This window comes from Mchenga conophoros, linkage group LG1 (assembly GCF_057382185.1).
Source record: "Mchenga conophoros isolate Kocher_MC1m ecotype Shallow Benthic linkage group LG1, M_conophoros_male_GT1.1, whole genome shotgun sequence".
Lineage (NCBI taxonomy): Eukaryota > Metazoa > Chordata > Actinopteri > Cichliformes > Cichlidae > Mchenga > Mchenga conophoros.
Window position 1 is genome coordinate 14,252,881 of NC_140526.1, and position 18,290 is coordinate 14,271,170.

General features: G+C 40.5%; 1 protein-coding gene across 2 annotated transcripts; it reads right to left on the reverse strand.

Annotated features, from left to right (window-relative positions):
• Positions 1–267: 267 nt before the first annotated feature.
• On the reverse strand, positions 268–17,947 carry LOC146583079 (AN1-type zinc finger protein 3-like). Of its 2 annotated transcripts, none has more exons than XM_085266909.1 (6): positions 17,575–17,947; positions 12,893–12,933; positions 12,626–12,799; positions 7,087–7,152; positions 4,816–5,013; positions 268–2,297 (listed from the first exon to the last, which is right to left on the reverse strand). In XM_085266909.1, exons 1-6 carry the CDS (start codon positions 17,655–17,657, stop codon positions 2,143–2,145), a joined length of 717 nt encoding a protein of 238 aa, XP_085123035.1. In that variant the 5' UTR covers positions 17,658–17,947; the 3' UTR covers positions 268–2,142. The 2 variants fall into 2 exon arrangements, with proteins under 2 accessions (XP_085123035.1, XP_085123041.1); XM_085266915.1 differs by lacking the exon at positions 17,575–17,947 and adding an exon at positions 17,361–17,498.
• Positions 17,948–18,290: the final 343 nt, after the last annotated feature.

The window sequence follows — 18,290 nt, forward strand, 5'->3', positions numbered from 1 at the left end:
GAATGGCCTCAACAGTCATCAGATCTCAATCCAATAGAGCACTGTAGGGATGCAGTGTAACCAGAGATTTGCATCTTGTATGCCGAGTGAACAAATCTGCAGCAACAGCGTGATGCCATCATGCCAAAATGGAATAAAGTCTCTGAGGAATGTTTCCAGCATCTTGTTGAATTTATGGCACAAAGCATTAAGGTAGTTCTGAAGGCAAAAAGGCAAGATGTACCTGATATATAACACTCCTAAGCCAGTAAAGACACCAAAGATTGATTTATTTTTGTCTAATCCAGTTTATTCTTCTTCAATAAAACAAAAAAGGGTGAAGAGGAGAAGCAAGCGGTAAAGCAAAAGAAAAATTATAGAATTTTACACAAGTGACCTTCTCACTTGATATCTTAACAACCAAAAGAAAATTCAGCTCTAAACTTCGATGTAAGTTTGAAATGCAAAATGTTAACAAGGTTAAATAAGTTTTTTATTTAGGATACCAAATATTCATTCATTACGCATTCTCTTTTCATTTTTTCTACACTCCATCTGGAAAACCTTTGGAAGGTAATTATTTACTGAATTTAACTTTCAGCACACTGACTCCAGCCCTATGCCCTCCATCTACAGCGCAACAAGAAATAGGGATAACGAATTAAACGAGAGAAAATAGAGCAATCAATACAGGGAAAGATGAGAAAACCAAAGAGAAGCACAGGAAGAGGAGAACGCATGTGATCTCATCATGCTAGCTAGAAATCGCAACTTATAGTAAGGGATATTAAAGTACTGGTAAAAAGGAATCAAATACGCCCATACAAAATCTTGCTTCAAAGCTGGGAACAAAGATAACTAAAAAACATGATGAGACCCAGACTGCCATCAGAAACTGCTACTGCAGCTTCAGATCAAATTATGTATACAGCAACGTTAGATTTTACCTGTTTGTGCTCAATGTGAACAACAGCTGAGCGCATAAAATATCACCAGAGTCAAACTGTGTATGATAGCAAAAGTACAGTAATGTGTAGCAATGCAGGTCCAAGTCCAAATCATAAGAACGCTTTATCCCTCACATCCTGTAAATTTTGTCGTGCTGAAGTTTGTACACATCCTGAAAAAGATTATGGATGTGAAGAGGAAATGTCTTTATGTGAAAGGTTTGCACATAATAAAGAGATAAGAGAGACAAAAAGAGGAAGACAAAATCTTCAAGTCTTCCTCAGTCACATCCTGACACTGAAGACAGGTCTCAGTTATTCAAGGACAAACGGTTTACGGTTCCCACCACCACTGTGTGTGTCTGAGTCCAAGACAGCCTGCAAGTTCTGAATATATGGACTTAGACTTCCACCAACAGTTTTATCATCCACAGTGGCAGAAACAGCCTCACAGAATCCTAAATGAATGGAGAAAATTGTGTTGTGTAGAGTAGGAGACAAGGATGGAAGTTGATGGGAGGAGGGAAGACTGAGCTTCAGTATCCTGAGGTGGATGATTTTAACAGGTGTTTGTGTTTCTAGAGGTTAAGGGTTATGGGTGATCGATGGCCAGGGGGGGTAAGACACTGAATTAAACTGAGGCTCGCTTGCTCGTTTGTTTCACAAAGTCCGTGCTTGGCGCAGAGTACAAAGCAGCTCTGGTCTGATTTTGAGGTAAAGAGCACAGTCTATAAACAGCGCCAAAGCCAAGGAGTACATGAAAGATAACCTTTTCTTTCTCCTCCTCCTCCTCAGTTTCTTCCTTTCCTTTTCTGAGGTAAAGAGTAAAGTCTGGCTTCCAAGAAATACACTTGTATAAAGCATTGCATTTCTTGTCTTATTCATGTCATCTTACTTGATTCATTTTTATGAAGTCGAGAGTTTGCAACAAAAGGGAACAAACTGTATATTTCCTTTGCTCTTTATTGTTTTGTCTTTCCTTGGTTTGGTTTTTTCCAAAAGGCAGCAGGGATATAATCAAGCCAACAAAAGCAGAAAACAACCAAGATAGGCGATAGTGGAATTCAAAAAGAGCAAGCATAGTTTTAAGAGAAAAAAGGTGGAGGTTTGTATCTCCACTCTCACAAAAAAAAAAAAAAAAGCAAAAATCTCGAGGAAAAAAAAAAAGACAAGAAAATAATATCCCTGTTAAAGATTCTTCTGAGGGAACGACTATTCAAGAGCACTCTTCCCCGATGCGCTGGCATGAGCGGCCCACCTTGCGGTCTAGCTTAACCATTTTGAGGACGGCGTCCTGACGTCCACGGCCCATGTGGTCAAACAGACACTCGTGCTGCTCTGGAAGCCGATGGAGCATACAGAAGACATAACCTAAAGGACGGGTTTGGGGTTGTGGATAAAAGAGACAAGGAGGGATTAATTTGTTGCCTTAAGTAAATGCACAAATATTGCAGTTGTAACTGTACACACCGCAGTTAATACATGAACTAAAGAAAAAAGATATGGCTACATAAAGCACACCTAAAACAATTTAACGAGAAATAAAATCAAAAGAGTAGCATTACTTTTAGATGCCAGTAAAGGTCGATAAACATTTAGTCTTTAGATATACTTTTTAAATGGTCAAGGGCAGATAACATGTAGTACTTGCCACAGTGCCTGTGTGTCAAAGAAGACATTCTACTTGATCGCTTCCTCTTTCAATGCTTTTCCGTTTTTCAGTAGATAGTGTTTCCTCCCTCTAACTACTGTAGCACTTTCAACAAAAAGCCCTGCCAATGGTGGAGGCTCGTTAAGCTCAGGGAAGCTCGTTAGCTTTCATCATCTTAAATTCATTCATTAATACACATAATAACGCTACTGGCATTTAATAAGTAGTGATTAAAGGCCCAGTTTAACATCTGGTTTCTAGGTAATTAAAACCTATACAATTACAGCACACGCGAGTGGATTAGAAGGGAGGAAAGTTGTGTCACGTTGGACAGAATATTCCCCCTATTAGAAACCACAAATCAAAAATTTTGTCCTCTGCTCACTGCTGGTATTTTCTAACAAAATGGTGAACTGAGTTCTTCTGTAAAATTAATGAACTGGGAAGAGACGTTGTGACTTGAGAATGTATTTTGTGATGCAAAAAACAATCTGTGAGTATACTGTAAGTTTCAAAGATTTTACAGCTAAAATCCAACATGTCTAAAATATTTATTTTACGTAGAGGCAAAAATGAATAAAGGATGAGGAAGAGCTGATGTGTGCACACACGCTGTAAAGGAAACCCTTAAACATATCCAGTTATATGCCTGGAAAATGTCAGACTGCAAGTATAATAACAGCTTGTGTGTCTGGACCTGTCAATCCCTACTTCTGTACACCAAAAACAGACCTGGCTGCACTGCCTCTTTACCAAGGCCCAAACTGTCTCTTGCACCTGCAGCATACCACCCTTGGTTAGAAACATAGCAGATGAAGACCTTCACCTCTGGGGTTCTTCTCTGGATAACATCTATGCCTTGGTCTTGGGTGCTTCGTCCTAATCTAACCTCTAAATCTAATTGCCAGTGAGTGAGTCACCAGTTATTGTATGGCAGACATTAATTAATAGGCTAATTATTTACAAAGTGTTTTTTCATTGTCCCCATTGCTTTACAACATGCAGCCGGCTAGCAAGGTCAAACAAACTGCAGCCACTGTGTGATTAAACCGTGTTGTATGCCCAGATTAATAATTACTTAAACCAAAGCTTACTGTCATGTTTTGAAGTAAGGTCAGAAGGCCAACAAGAAATCAAGTTTTAAGGTTGTAGTACTCCCTGTTCTCATCGTCTGTTGATTGTCTTTCTGACTTTAGAAGAATTTTACATTTTAGCCACACATATAATTGAGAGAGATTTTCGCATTTTCCCCATTATGGGAAAAATCACAGAAGTAATGTTTAGAAATTAGCAGGACCACTGTTATTAGGTTAAAAGGAAATGCTTTGGTTCCTTCATCTGTTAGGTCTCCACATTAAAAGATATGATATAATTAGCTGTTCAATTCCAGTGCCTCCACTCTGTGTTATATTAATACCTAGTACGATAAATAGCAACTGTGTAAAAGCAGAAAACTACTGAGACTAACAGCATCGGATCAGATTCACTACTTGAGCTATTTTTTCACCCCAATACAATCTGAAAAGCATTCATCCTTTCAGCTCATTATCAGACCTTCTTGGCTTACACTGTGGAACATTCTGCAGAACCATTAGCAAAGTAATCTGCAATTACTGCAACAGTCAGAAATCACTATAATTGCCACCATTTTCCCTTTCAATCTGTAAAAAGCATGTTTTCATAGTAAGCACTGGACTATTAAGGATGGATAGCCCGTGTATTAAGCAGCACCTGGTGGAAAAAAAAAGGCAAGTCAATTTCCAATTTAGAAATTATTGCATTGGTTTAAGCAGATTGGTCTTTAAGTAGTGAAGAGCTCTGACTTTTCAAGTACTTTAATTTGTATGCAAACAAGTTGATTAGCAAGCCAAGTATTGGTTTGAACTACATTAGTGTTTGTGGTAATTGGCTTATGTTTTATGTGCAATGTGAAACATTGAGGCTTTCCTGTAATGGTCCCTCAAGGCTTGCAAAATATATATATATATTTTTTTCAACACACAAAGAAATGTCCAGGTAACGGTGCTGTGCTGGACACATAATTCACAAAACTATTATTAAGCTAACCGAAGTGTACTTATGTATGTATCTGCATATTAACATAAGGTAATAACATGGTCTAAGGTGATATCTTTAAGTTAACAGTATTATGCATGTACTTAATGATAATGCTCCTTTGCGTAAGTGTTCATGTGATGCGTATGTTAATACTGTACATATGAAAATGTGTCATCATACCACAGCGACAGGAACCCAGCTCTTGCTGTACCAGCTCCAGTTTGGTTTGGCAGCGATGGCAACGCTTACGGCTCCGCTGTTTAGAGCCACTGCGAGACGAGGATGAAGACGATGATGATGATGAAGACTCCTCACCCTCTGGGATCCCACCTACTCTCGCTCGCTTCTCAGGTGAAACATCACTTTCTGAATCTGAGGCTTAGAAGAGAGAGAAAAATAAGTTAAAAAAAAACAAAAAAAACAACATTTGGCTACAACTGTTTTGCTTAATTGTTGTTTTTTGTTGTTGTTTTTAGATCAGGCATTGCCAGTTAGAGCCCTGCAACAAAGGAACTGAACTTAAACTCAGCTTTTCATTTTTCTTTCAAACCCACTTTCACATTTTCATTCTTAATTTATTTGTTTATTTTACTTGTTACTAAGACTGTTGTTGTTGCTTTAGTATGTATTTTGTAGCCATGTTTTAAATGGTGCTAAACAAATAAAATTTATACATCTAAGAAAAATAGTTCCTAGAGATTCTCTTAATGCAATGAAACACTGAAAGTCTGGAGCTACATTAAGCTGACTTTCAGCAAAATGACTAGCAATATTGTAATAGCTTAAGAGTATTTTGCATCTTTTTTCTGCTTCTATTGAGTTAAATCAGACTAGACTGTGATTACATTACATGTAAAAATTCATTCAATGAAAATTAATCTGTTTTGTACGGCAGACACAAAAATGCAAAGTGTAACAAATTTAAAATGGTTTGATACAATAAATCTAAAGCAACTGAAGCCAAAATTCTTCTTTACTTTTTATTACCATGGAATAAACAATACAAAACCTGAGGAACCTAAGAAAAACTCCAATACACCATTGTCAGAATTGGTCTATTCTGTAACTGGGATTGCACAGACGATGGCAAACTGGAACTAAACTCTTCTTTGTGATAAATTTAAAAAAAAAAAAAAAAAAAAAAAGGAAGAGCGAGATTGATAGTACTCCTGCATTAAATTATGTGCAGCCCAGCACCTGAGACAGCAAGAGAATGTAGCAAGGTTTCACTGGTTGGCTAGAATTTCAACTCAGCTTTTCTCATCAATCCTGCAGACTTTTTCACTGGCCTGGCCGAAATGCAGATCAGCGCTCAATAAATCTCTGAGAACTAGGCCAAGCTGAACAGTTAGATCCCCTCCTAGTCTGCTCCATCGATCCCTTTGTGTGTATGTGTGTCTGCACATGTGCAATTGCATGTTGTGGAAAAAAAATTCATTCTTGCCTGCTTTTTGTTATCCTAGAAGATCTCGGCACCCAATTTAGCAAGCTGTAACATCAAATTTAAATGTAAGTGAACAACTATAAGTTAAAGGAGGAAAATATGTGAAGGCAGGGCATTTGCACTGTAAACTGATGAGCGGTTGGTTGACTTAATGTCGTTTTAATTCAAGATTAAATATTGTACAAAAGGTAAAGTCAAAGTGTATCCAATGTCTAAAATGAAATACAGATGGCCCCAATTTAGAGAGATTGTAAAAAGTGAAATGTCAACTCAACCAACAGTAAAAGGTTTAAATGACGCTGTGTGAGTATGTGTATTACTAGACATGATCCTGCTTTTTTAGACAAGGGATCAGTATGTTCACACACCTTTACTGAGCCTATCCTACTCTGTACTAGACATTGTCGTGTGTGAGTGTGCCCGCATGAGTTTAGCAAGTTGTGCCACCTAATGGTGAAAGAACAATAAAAGCAATCTGCAATAGGAAATAGTCTGGCTGTTTTATAGACCTCATTCAGTAGATTCCCATTAGTGCTAATGATAATGCTGTCCTTCACAGATCCACATGTGGTGTGCCACTGTGACCCATTTCCTCTTCATTAATCAAAATCTATGTTTTTAATCTATAGAATCAAATGAAGATGCTGCTAACCATGAAGCTACAATTCTCTTTCTATGTGACTTTTGCCATTTAAATCTCCATACTGCATGTCGATGTTATCATTCCGCGCAACAACTACATGTGGATATACTGCATATTCATGGTGTTCATTTACTCTAGTACAGCATGATTGGCTTTACATTTGCCTTGGCACATTCTGTTGCATCAGTAATATCCTGCTGTCCGCTACTTGTCCTGGAAGAACCATTAACCCAGCCATGTTGGATCAGTTATATGCTATTGATGCTAATGGGTCCTCCAATTTGAACTTTCTAAGTGCACATGACTAAAACATACAAACAAAATGCAACAGTGCATATTGTAGTAGTATAGAACTGAGGTATACCTGACTCAAATGTACGTTTTGTCGGAGTGGAGAATGAACCCAAGACTGTGTCGTTGCTGGATGCTCCTGAGGCAGAAAATAGTTTTTAGAAAAAAGAAGAAAAAAAAAAAAAAGAAGGGAAAGGGATCAAAATGAGTAAAAGAACCAAAGAGGAAGGAAAAGAAGATTAGTTTCTTACTTTAATGTGATTTTTCAACTGAAAAAATTAATTATTTAGCAATTTAAAAAAAAATGTAAAAAAAAAAAAATCTGCAATTAAAGATCAAAATTACTAATTGTATAAATATCTCAAGCCCTTTAGACATGTAAATGAAATTTTAAACTGTATTAGATTGACAGACTAGGTGATGTGTTACAGGGACACTGTTAGGCCCAGAGTTTAAAACCCTAAGAGGCTGAGGACAAAAGCTGTCGAGGAATCTGCTGGTGGTTGCCCAGATACTCGGGTACCATCTTCAATATGGAAGCAGGATGAAAAGACTGTGACTGAGGCGTGCGAAATCCTTTATTATGCAATGAGGGGTTTTTTTCCCTCCTTGCAGCAACTATGATAGATATCTGTGAAGGAAAGGCCGCAGTGTGCATGTGTACAGGCTGGAGCCAGCCAAGAGGCAGTGTGGCTGTGGGTGGTAAAAAGGTGGTAAAAAGATAAAGAGTTGCACCAAATGTGTTATATGATCCACCTGTTCCTTATATAGTTTTAAAGGAGTTTGTAAAAAGTGTGTAACACTAGGAATGCAACAGAGTCAAATATCTTGACTTTTTCAAGAATGGTGACATTAAACACTTTCCTAGCTAGTAATGTGGTATTATTTACTCAGTCTAAGCAATATGATTCTATGATTACATCCAAATGATTTTCTGCTGTGGAGCCAAATATTTGAGCATCAGTTTCAGGCATTAAATTGAAGTACTTTCAGTCACTGGTCAGACAAGTATAATTTGTTAGTGGCAGATAAAGGATCAAAACCAGGAGTTTGTGAAGCTTTAAATAGCCAGATCGAAGAGTTATATGTACATGCTACATGTACAAATCTTTAAAAAAAAAAAGTGTGTGTGTATGTGTGTGTATATATATATACACACTGAACAAAAATATAAACGCAACACTTTTGTTTTTGCTCCCATTCCCCATGGGATGGACGTAGAGACCTAAAATTCATTCCAGATACACAATATAAACCATCCCTCCCAAACAGTGGTCACAAATCAGTCCAAATGTGTGGTAGTGGGCACATCTGCTATATTGAGATAATCCATCCCACCTCACAGGTGTGCCACATCAGGATGCTGATCTGACATCATGAGTAGTGCACAGGTGTACCTCAGACTGCCCACAACAAAAGGCCACCCTGGAATGTGCAGTTTTTTGCGCTATTGGGGGTCTGGGGACCCAGAACCGGTCAGTATCTGGTGTGACCACCATTTGCCTCATGCAGTGCAACACATCGTCGCATGGAGTCTATCAGATTGTCAATTGTGGCCTGTGGAATGTTGGTCCACTCCACTTCAATGGCTGTGCGAGGTTGTTGGATATTCGTGGGAACTGGTACACGCTGTCGTATACGCCGGTCAAGCACATCCCGAACATGCTCAATGGGTGACATGTCCGGTGAGTATGCTGGCCATGCAAGAACTGGGACATTCTCAGCTGCCATCTGCCCTGAACAATGTGAACCATGATTCATCCGTGAAGCGCACACCTCTCCAACGTGCCAGACGCCATCGAATGTGAGCATTTGCCCACACAAGTCTGTTACGGCGACGAGCTGGAGTCAGGTCAAGACCCCGATGAGGACGACGGGCATGCAGTTGAGCATCCCTGAGACGGTTTCTGACAGTTTGTGCAGAAATTGTTTGGTTGTGCAAACCAATTGTTCCAGCAGCTGTCTGGGTGGCTGGTCTCAGACGATCTTGGAGGTGAACCTGCTGGATGTGGAGGTCCTGGGCTGGTGTGGTTACACGAGGTCTGCGGTTGTGAGGCCGGTTGGATGCGCTGCCATATTCTCGGAAACGCCTGTGGAGACGGCTTATGGTTGAGAAATGAACATTCAATGCACGGGCGACAGATCTGGTTGACATTCCTGCTGTCAGCATGCCAATTGCACGCTCCCTCATTGCTTGTGGCATCTGTGGCATTTTGCTGTGAGACAAAACTGCACATTCCAGGGTGGCCTTTTGTTGTGGGCAGTCTGAGGTACACCTGTGCACTACTCATGATGTCAGATCAGCATCCTGATGTGGCACACCTGTGAGGTGGGATGGATTATTTCAATATAGCAGATGTGCCCACTACCACACATTTGGACTGATTTGTGACCACTGTTTGGGAGGGATGGTTATATTGTGTATCTGGAATGAATTTTAGGTCTCTACGTCCATCCCATGGGGAATGGGAGCAAAAACAAAAGTGTTGCGTTTATATTTTTGTTCAATCAATATATATATATATATATATATATATATATATATATATATATATGGTTTATCCTTCAAGCTCGGGTCCTCTACCAGAGGCCTGGGAGCTTCAGGGTCCTGCGCAGTATCTTAGCTGTTCCCAGGACTGCGCTCTTCTGGACAGAGATCTCCAATGATCTCCAATGCAAGCTAGCCACTCGCCTAGCTTGGGAGTCACCGCACCTAGTGCTCCGATTACCACGGGGACCACCGTCACCTTCACCCTCCACATCCTCTCGAGCTCTTCTCTGAGCCCTTGGTATTTCTCCAGCTTCTCGTATTCCTTCTTTCTGATGTTGCTGTCATTCGGAACCGCTACATCGATCACTACGGCCGTCTTCTTCTGTTTGTCTACCACCACTATGTCCGGTTGGTTAGCCACCACCATTTTGTCCGTCTGTATCTGGAAGTCCCACAGGATCTTAGCTCTGTCATTCTCCACCACCCTTTGGGGCATCTCCCATTTTGACCTCGGAACTTCCAGGCCATATTCGGCACAGATGTTTCTGTATACTATGCCGGCCACTTGGTTATGGCGTTCCATGTATGCCCTGCCTGCTAGCATCTTGCACCCTGCTGTTATGTGCTGGATTGTCTCAGGGGCATCTTTACACAGCCTGCACCTGGGGTCTTGCCTGTCTCGTTTACTCTTGGCATACAGCTTGATGTCATCCATGTACAGGAGGTGGCTGACAACTGCTCCATTCCATAGTCTGTATCCGTAGCCAGTCTTGTTAATGATCTCACTGAGGGGGTTCAGGCCTATGCAGAACAACAGTGGGGACAGCATCTCCTTGGTAGATCCCGCATTTGATGGTGACTTGTGCTATGGGCTTGGAGCTGGCTTCTAGTGTTGTACACCACATACCCATTGAGTTCCCGATGAAGGCTCTCAGGGTCCTGTTCATCTTGTACAATTCTAGGCATTCCAGGATCCAGGTGTGGGGCATTGAGTCATAGGCCTTCTTGTAATCAATCCAGGCAGTGCACAGTTTGGTCAGTCTGGTCTTGCAGGCTCGGCTGACTGTTCTGTCTACCAGTAGCTGGTGTTTTGCGCCTCTGGTATTCTTGCCAATCCCTTTCTGTGCTCCGCTCACGTATTGACCCATGTGCCTGTTCATCTTAGCCGATATGATGCCTGACAGGAGTTTCCATGTAGTACTGAGGCAGGTTATTGGTCGGTAGTTGGAGGGGACCGGTCCCTTCTTGGGGTCCTTGGGGATCAGGACTGTCCGACCTTCGGTTAGCCATTCCAGGTGTCTCTCGTCAACTAGCAGCTGGTTCATTTGTGCTGCCAGACCCTCGTGGAGTGCAGTCAGCTTCTTCAGCCAGTAGGCGTGAACCATGTCAGGGCCTGGTGCTGTCCAACTCTTTATACTAGAAACCCTTGCTTGGATTTCTGCCACCGTGATGGTTACTGGACCCTGTTCAGGGAGGTTGCTATGGTCTGCCCTCAGATCCACTAGCCACTGAGCATTGCCGTTATGGGTTGTGTCCGTCTCCCATATGCTCTTCCAGTATTGCTCCGTCTCCAGCCTTGGTGGTGCTGTTCTCTTATTGTTCCCTTGCCACTGAGAGTACACCTTTGCTGGTTCAGTGGAAAACAGCTGGTTTATTCTCCTGCCTTCTATCTCTCTGGTGTACCTCCTCAAGCGGCTGGCCAAGGCTGTGAGTCTTTGCTTGGCAGTTTCCAAGGCCTCAGGTATGGACAGCTTGCTGTATTTTTTATGCACCTTCTTTGTCGCATCTTTCTGCAACTCCGTTAGTTGGCTAACCTCCCGCCGTGCTACTTTGATCTTGCCCTCTAGCCTCCTTCTCCATGGAGGGTACTGCCCCTTGTGGCTGTTCAACTTGTAGCCAAGCATCTCAATGATCACTGCTGCCATATTGTAGATCAGCTTGTTAGTCTCGGTAAGCGTGGCTGTAGGTAACATCTGCAGTGCTGCATTAACATCATCGAGCAGACCTTCTGGTACTTCCCGTAATCTTGGTAACCAGCTACGGGGGATCCAGGTTTCAAGCTTGGCCATGATCCTATCTTTCAGGTCAGTTCCTCTCGCACTCAACGATCCTTCTCCTGTCGTACTTGGGGCTTTGTACCCAATCTCGGGTGGGGGTGATGATATCTCCCCCCTGACCTGGCATCCTGGCTCCCCCTTGCTGTAGCATTTATGTTGTACCTCATCAATCTCTAGCTGTGAGAGCAGTCCCTTCTTTTGAATGTTGGAACGCTGAGCTACTAGTTGTTTCGCCTTCATTGTGGATGTTGGGTATTGAAGAATCCATAGGTCCCTCATCCTATTCATGTAACCCCTTCCGCCAGGGTTACTTGCGTAGTAGCATTCCAACAACGCCCTGTTTTCGTCTCTTGCCCACCGATGCTTTCTTGTTCAAGTAGCCCACTTCTCGTCAGGGTGCCCTGGTTCCTAAACACTTGACGTGGACATTGTTGATCCGGGCGACGTCCGAGCCGGCATGTCTTCATATTTATCTGTCTCGCTCATGTCTGCGGTAGGCTCACTTAGCATAGGGGGTCTAGCCTTACAGTTTTGGTCTTTTATTATTTTAATAACATAATAAAAGACCAGGTTAGTGTGGCATTTTTTATACCATTTCTGCACATCCGTTTTGTAGCCACTTTATTTTTCTGTTATGAATTGGCCTCCACAAATAACCTTGTCACTGTATAGCAATGACTGATGCCCTGGCAATTGTAGGTGTCCTCTTAAAACCTTCACTTCTGAATAGATGCCCTTTCCTATCATTCTATCTGTGCCATGAGGACAAATATAGCCAGGACAGGGATACTGCAGCTGCTGCTTGAGCTGGCAGAATCTACTAACAGTGTTCCACAGAAAAATGCTCTCATCTAAAAGCTCTGGTTTTGACAACTCAATTTTATAAAGGCACACATTAACTCACTTCTAAATTTGAAATCTATGAATCATACATTGTTTCCATGTGTAGGGCGCACATTACAAATTACACACATTATATTACCAAGCCTTTAAGTTCATAATATTTTAAAGTGTAAATGTTCACAACCCACAGATCCAAAGGAAAAACTTGCTGATTGTCTTACCGTCCTGAACAGGTAGAGATGTCACTCCTATCTCTCCGGGCAAAGGGTCGTCTGATATGAGGGACTGACTAATGCTGTTGTTTGTTTCATTACAGAACATGTCTGCTTGACTGGTGTTAGAGTTTGAAGAGGCCTTTGGAGCACAGTCGTCGTTTGGCTGTTTCTTTTGAGTGTCTATGGAAACATGGACATGAGGACATTTTCTTTGTTTGGAGGTTTTAAGACAGAAAAATCAGTCAACAAACTCCCACTAAAACAATAACTTACCTGCAAAACATTTTGAGCAGAGATTCATGGTTTTGCTTGACCTGAGGAAAAGGAATGCGACGCAATTGTGTTAATAGAGCAGTCTGGGTGTTAAAAACAGTTTTGCAGTAAAAGGTATAAGATAAAACAGACAAGAGGCTAAGATAAAAGTGAGAGTGAGCGGTGAAATGTATCTTTTTGGCTATATTTTTGCTCATGTACACTTACAAAAACTTACAAAGACTATTTTTATTTATTTTTTTCTTTATTAAATCAATTTTAAACACATTTCATACAACTATCCAGTTTTCAAAACTCAAGAAAACAAACCTGTCACACATAGTGTCTGTACAATGTAAAATAAACTGATTTGTTGCAGTACAAACTAAAGTATGGATTATTGCTACAAATACAGGGCGTATCAAAAAGAATCTTCTGACTTCAAAGTACTTTAATTCTGCAGACGTTCACCAGTAACGATTGAAACACGTACTGTTAGAGAGAGGGGCTTTCTGAGTTTCATCTGGTTGCCAGTATATAGCATAACAGAATTATCTTTGAGTTTGATCAGTTTGATTGTACAGACATAAGTGCGTCTGGGGGGGACATATTGAGCAGCTGTGAATACAAAACATAGGTTTTGTATGTAAAACTTTATAGTCAGTCATGTATTTTAAAATGTACCACAAACTTTTATGTTCATTACCTAAAGAAATTGGATAATTCTTTTTGACACACACTGGACATGCCAGTCCTCCAACGTATTTACCAGAACAATCTGAACAGTCAATATAAGTACAGATTTACATTATGTTTCTGTGTTTTGGATTTAGATTCTGTCTCACTTTGATCACAAGGTTCTTAAAACTACTTTAAGATGAGCTGAACAAAAGTCAACTAGTTCCCTCTGATTGTTATGAAATTCCCCATAGTATGTTAATGGGGATACAGACTCAAAGCTAGTGGTTAGCAGTAAGGGTTAAAGTATCAGTGTGGTAGTTAGAGTTTTCTCAACATACTTTTCCTTCCTGAAGGAAATAAAGACTTTTGATATAAGTTATCTATTGTCATGGAGCCTTGCTGATTTCAGTGGCACAGCTCTTTCACAACAGATGGCTCTGGGTTTAGTCTGAGAAAGGCTCCTCTCATTTCCTCTGCAGCCTTCGTCCTTACTGTCTGTGCACTGAGCGTGACGGTCGCTGCTATCAGTCACATTCTATTTATTTTGGGCGCTCCATTGCACACCTTTGTCCTCATTTCTAAATGTGGGGTCAGCTGCAGTCAACCTGAGGGCTTTCTGTCAGTCTCCTGGTGTGTAGTCTCAGGTATAAAAGGGAAAGGATGAAGCAAGAAGTTAGGAAAGAGGAGAAACCTCATCATTACATGCAGGCAGGGAGGAAGCCAATGCTGGGTAAACATCAAGTCATATCCTCTTATCAACCTTACAATCAGAGGTAATCAAACTACAGATTCATTAAGGAAATTAAAAGGGTGAAGAAGGGTGAGAAAAACTATGCAGGAGAAAAAACAGCTCCATGGCTGTTAAGCTGACTGAAGCCTGAACAGAGTGCACACAACATGTCTATTTCATAGTTGGCCTACTGCTGTTACTAATGAGAATATCTGATTGGAACAGACAGGAAGACAGGCTCCACTGCCTTTGTGATTCAGCTTTAGTGACACAAAGGAGTGAGATATTGGAAGGGTGATAAATGTTTTGAAGAAATTAGTTTTTAACAATTTTTCTTGACATGAGCAGGTAAATGAAAGACAACATAAATACAGCTAGAACTCAGGTGATAGAAAGCAATCAAAGCATAGTATCACCAGTGCATGTGGCTCAATTACTTTTAAGATGATGGTATACCTTTACTGGGGGTAAAAAGTAACGGCAAAGGACTGAACTGTTTTAGTTTTATGTTACTGGGGAAGCAGACATACCATGCAGTTCTTCATGTGTGCTAGAAATACCTATTTTATTTTAGGTGATGTGTTTCTCAAAAGAAACTGTAAGGGTGGCACATTATCAAACAAACACCCAATTTTGAATTCAAACGGTAATCTTTAATACACTAAAATTGAAGGTCATACTTTGGAAAGAATAGCTCTTAGATTGCCTAAAGGATTTTTAATGTTTTGCTCAATGCTAATTTCCATAATTATGCTTTTTTTCCCTCCCCATCCTCTTACACACACAGAAAAATGCCTGGAGAGAACACTGACCTGAACAGTTTTAAAAAAACTAGCTTATTGACATTTCATAAAAGACAACTTAGCATTACCCTTACAACTTACACAGCTGAGCAGTCAACTGGAACATAGACGGATAAGCAGATCAGGTGGCTGCTTGCGAGTAGATCTCACAAATAGAAGAAAGTTAAATAGGAAGGGGCATTTGATGCTAAACTATAGAGTTTGGATGCATCATTGCTGACTTTTGTAACATCCTATTATAGTACCGAACAGCTTGTTCTCTGCTTTGGCTTTCTTTCTGAAAATGACACAATCTACAAACTACTGCGAGGCACACAATTAGTGCTTGTATTGATCCAAAATGTTTTGGTGTGGATAGCAATACAGAACAAGTTATTAAACTAAGTGACTGGGTAATTACTTGACTAATCCAGTCATTTTGCATAGCCTTGTCAACAGCGATCGCCATTTTCAGCATTATACATCTTTTCTGCTAATATGAAATCTTTAAAATGGGCTGGTGCTATCATGATTTTGCCATTCAGTACAAATAAAATGTTTTATATCCATGTGGGTACATGATGATATAAAATATGGATTCAATAAGTGAATTATTGTTTATGTGCAAGGCAACTTAAAAACTGCTTTCCCAAAACTGTTAAAATAAATGTGGCCAAGAAATGGTTGAAGTTCACTCTGTCATTGCAGCCACATTAAAATATGTTTTCTCACAGCCTAACTGCAAAATTCAGAAAATCATTCATTAGTAAAATAATAAAATAATCAGAAGGCACAAAATAAATGTGCCCTTTTTCGCACCTACTCACATACGGACTACAAGTGGAGGTCACGGAAATGGGTGAAGTGCTGACGACAACATGCTATGTTACCATAAATGTACTAAAAGCTTAAGTTAGCGTTGACTTATTCCTTGTCAGTTTAATTAAATACCTCGCACCTGACCTTCTCAAATTTGTCTGAGAAAAAAAAAAAAATAAAAACTTTGAACTTTTTAGAAAGAGCAAGTGTCTGATACTAATTGTGACAGTATTCACTTTCATTTACCCAATATGAACTTTTGGAATACTCATATTTATGTATGACAGCCAAATATTTTCAGAAGCAGTGCAAGACGTTTTCAATCAATTTATGCATCCTCACAGCCCAGCAAACAGTTATTTCTGGCCAAGATATGTGCCTGTGTCCTTGGTACCATTACAACGGATACCACCACTGGTAGCAGATAAGTTGTTGGAGGATGGCATAAAAAATGAGTCTAAATAAATAATACTAGCTATCCAAGTAACAGAACTTATGCAGTCCACACTCATAATTGTTTATACTTATTAACTTGTTTTTAAAACAAATCTTTGGTCTACTTAAAACATTTAAAAATTAAAGACATTTGATGTACTAAAAAAATTAAATATTGAGCCATCATGCTTAGTTTGATACTGTAACAAACCCATTTAAACGCTTCTCCAAAGGCCAAGGCGGTATGGATATGATTATTTGCGTGCCAACTCCACAGATATTTAAATACTTCATAAACTCTAGTCAGGTAGAAAAAACTGATGCCTTTGGTCATGGAAAACACATTCTCTGATGAGAGCTGGTGACTGACATTGCAGTGTCAAGTCAAGTCAAGTTTTGTATTGTACATCATTTCCATACTAATCCAAAGGTTAGTGAATAAAGTGGCATTTTTGTAAAATATACACAAACGGAATGAGATACTTGTGAGTTCCAATAGTCTCATTTCACTTTGTGAGAACTAATTTTGGGGTCCTCTCTTGTCTGGCTAAGTGCTACATTTCTCTGATTTTTTACCACTGAGCTGAAAACTCAAGACTGCAAGTGTTTATAAATGCCTATCATAAATACGTCCACTAAAGTACAATATTTTGTATCCATTTTTTCCTAAAATACAACAATGTGGGCTACTTTTTAAAATTCGACATTTGAAGAACTAGCCAAAGAGTGATAACACTAATACATTTTTCAACCGGTCCATATTACAAAACCTAATTTGGGCTCATATGTGTTGCAAAGTTAACATATGCCTCAACACACATGAATCAAATTGTACACAGCAGGATTACTGCACAGTGCCAGTTTGTCTGTGCCACCCCGGCACATTCAGTTTAAAGTACCAGTTGCCCGTTTCTTTCTGCTAGAGTCTGGTTCATGGCGACACTTTGATGTCTCTAACTAACTGCTTCATGCATGAACTTAACACGTTAACTATCCAGTTGATTAACACTTTCACACCTGTCGCGTAACCTGGAAGGCTTACCCCAGATTCCCTACCCTGCTTCCTTCCTTTACAGGAGAAGGTTACCGAGGCCAACTGGTGTTAGCTAGTAGCTAATGCTACAAAACAATGGGGAGGGGGTAATAAGGAGAAAAGCAGCTCATCCCTGTTTGAGCTGCTAATGCTAGTGGCTATCGACTCTGCTAGCTACTGGCAGAGAAAGAAAGCGAGACGTTTGACAGGTTATTCTGCTTACCCCCAGAACCCACAGGGGCAGCGAGGGGGTATAACGTTAACGTTACTCGGAGGCTTGCTGCCCTCGCTCCCCGTGTCGCCCATGTCTGTCTCCCGTGTCAAGCTGTCGGTGTAGCAGGTGAATCCGTGGATGGAGTGAGGGCCTCGTATTTGCGTTTAGATCCCCTTGGCTTTGATAAGCATACAACCGTCACTCTGCCCAGATAATTCTTCCGAGTTTCAGTGTAGGGTGGACGATTTGACGACACAAGCAGCCACCTAGTCCGTCAAATTAAAGTAGTTGAAGTCGACGTTAAGACGCTGGGGCCGTCAAAGCCAGCAACGGACGGAACCACCGGGGATCCTGGGCCGATCAGCTGGAGTGAGGAACGAACCACTGGCAGAGAGGGGGAGGTGTGTGAGGAACACGAAAGACAAAAGTTAGATTGACGTGTTTGTACAAACTGTTAAGGGACACGGAATAACGACACAATAATTGTTAGCATTGTGTATACAGAAATAACATTTGAACTCGGTAAATGACTCATTTAAAATAATTCATTTTAGAAGCGTTATCATGGTATGATCCAGACAAAACCACAGTTAAAAAGCCCAGAGCTCTGAAAGTGTCTCTGAGAGTGTTTTGTTCACTTAAAAACAAAGTTATCCTCCCAGGATGTATCTTAGAAATGTAAAATGATGTGATAGGCTGTGACAGACCCTTTTCACTGGACATAT

Excerpts from the sequence above, each read along its gene's own strand:
- LOC146583079 (XM_085266909.1), bottom strand. The coding sequence starts at position 17,657 with ATGGGCGACACGGGGAGCGAGGGCAGCAAGCCTCCGAGTAACGTTAAC. Across the intron at positions 12,934-17,574 it reads TGCCCCTGTGGGTTCTGGGG|GTCAAGCAAAACCATGAATC; the intron begins GTAAGCAGAATA and ends CCTTTTCCTCAG. Across the intron at positions 2,298-4,815 it reads GCTGGGTTCCTGTCGCTGTG|GTTATGTCTTCTGTATGCTC; the intron begins GTATGATGACAC and ends CCCGTCCTTTAG.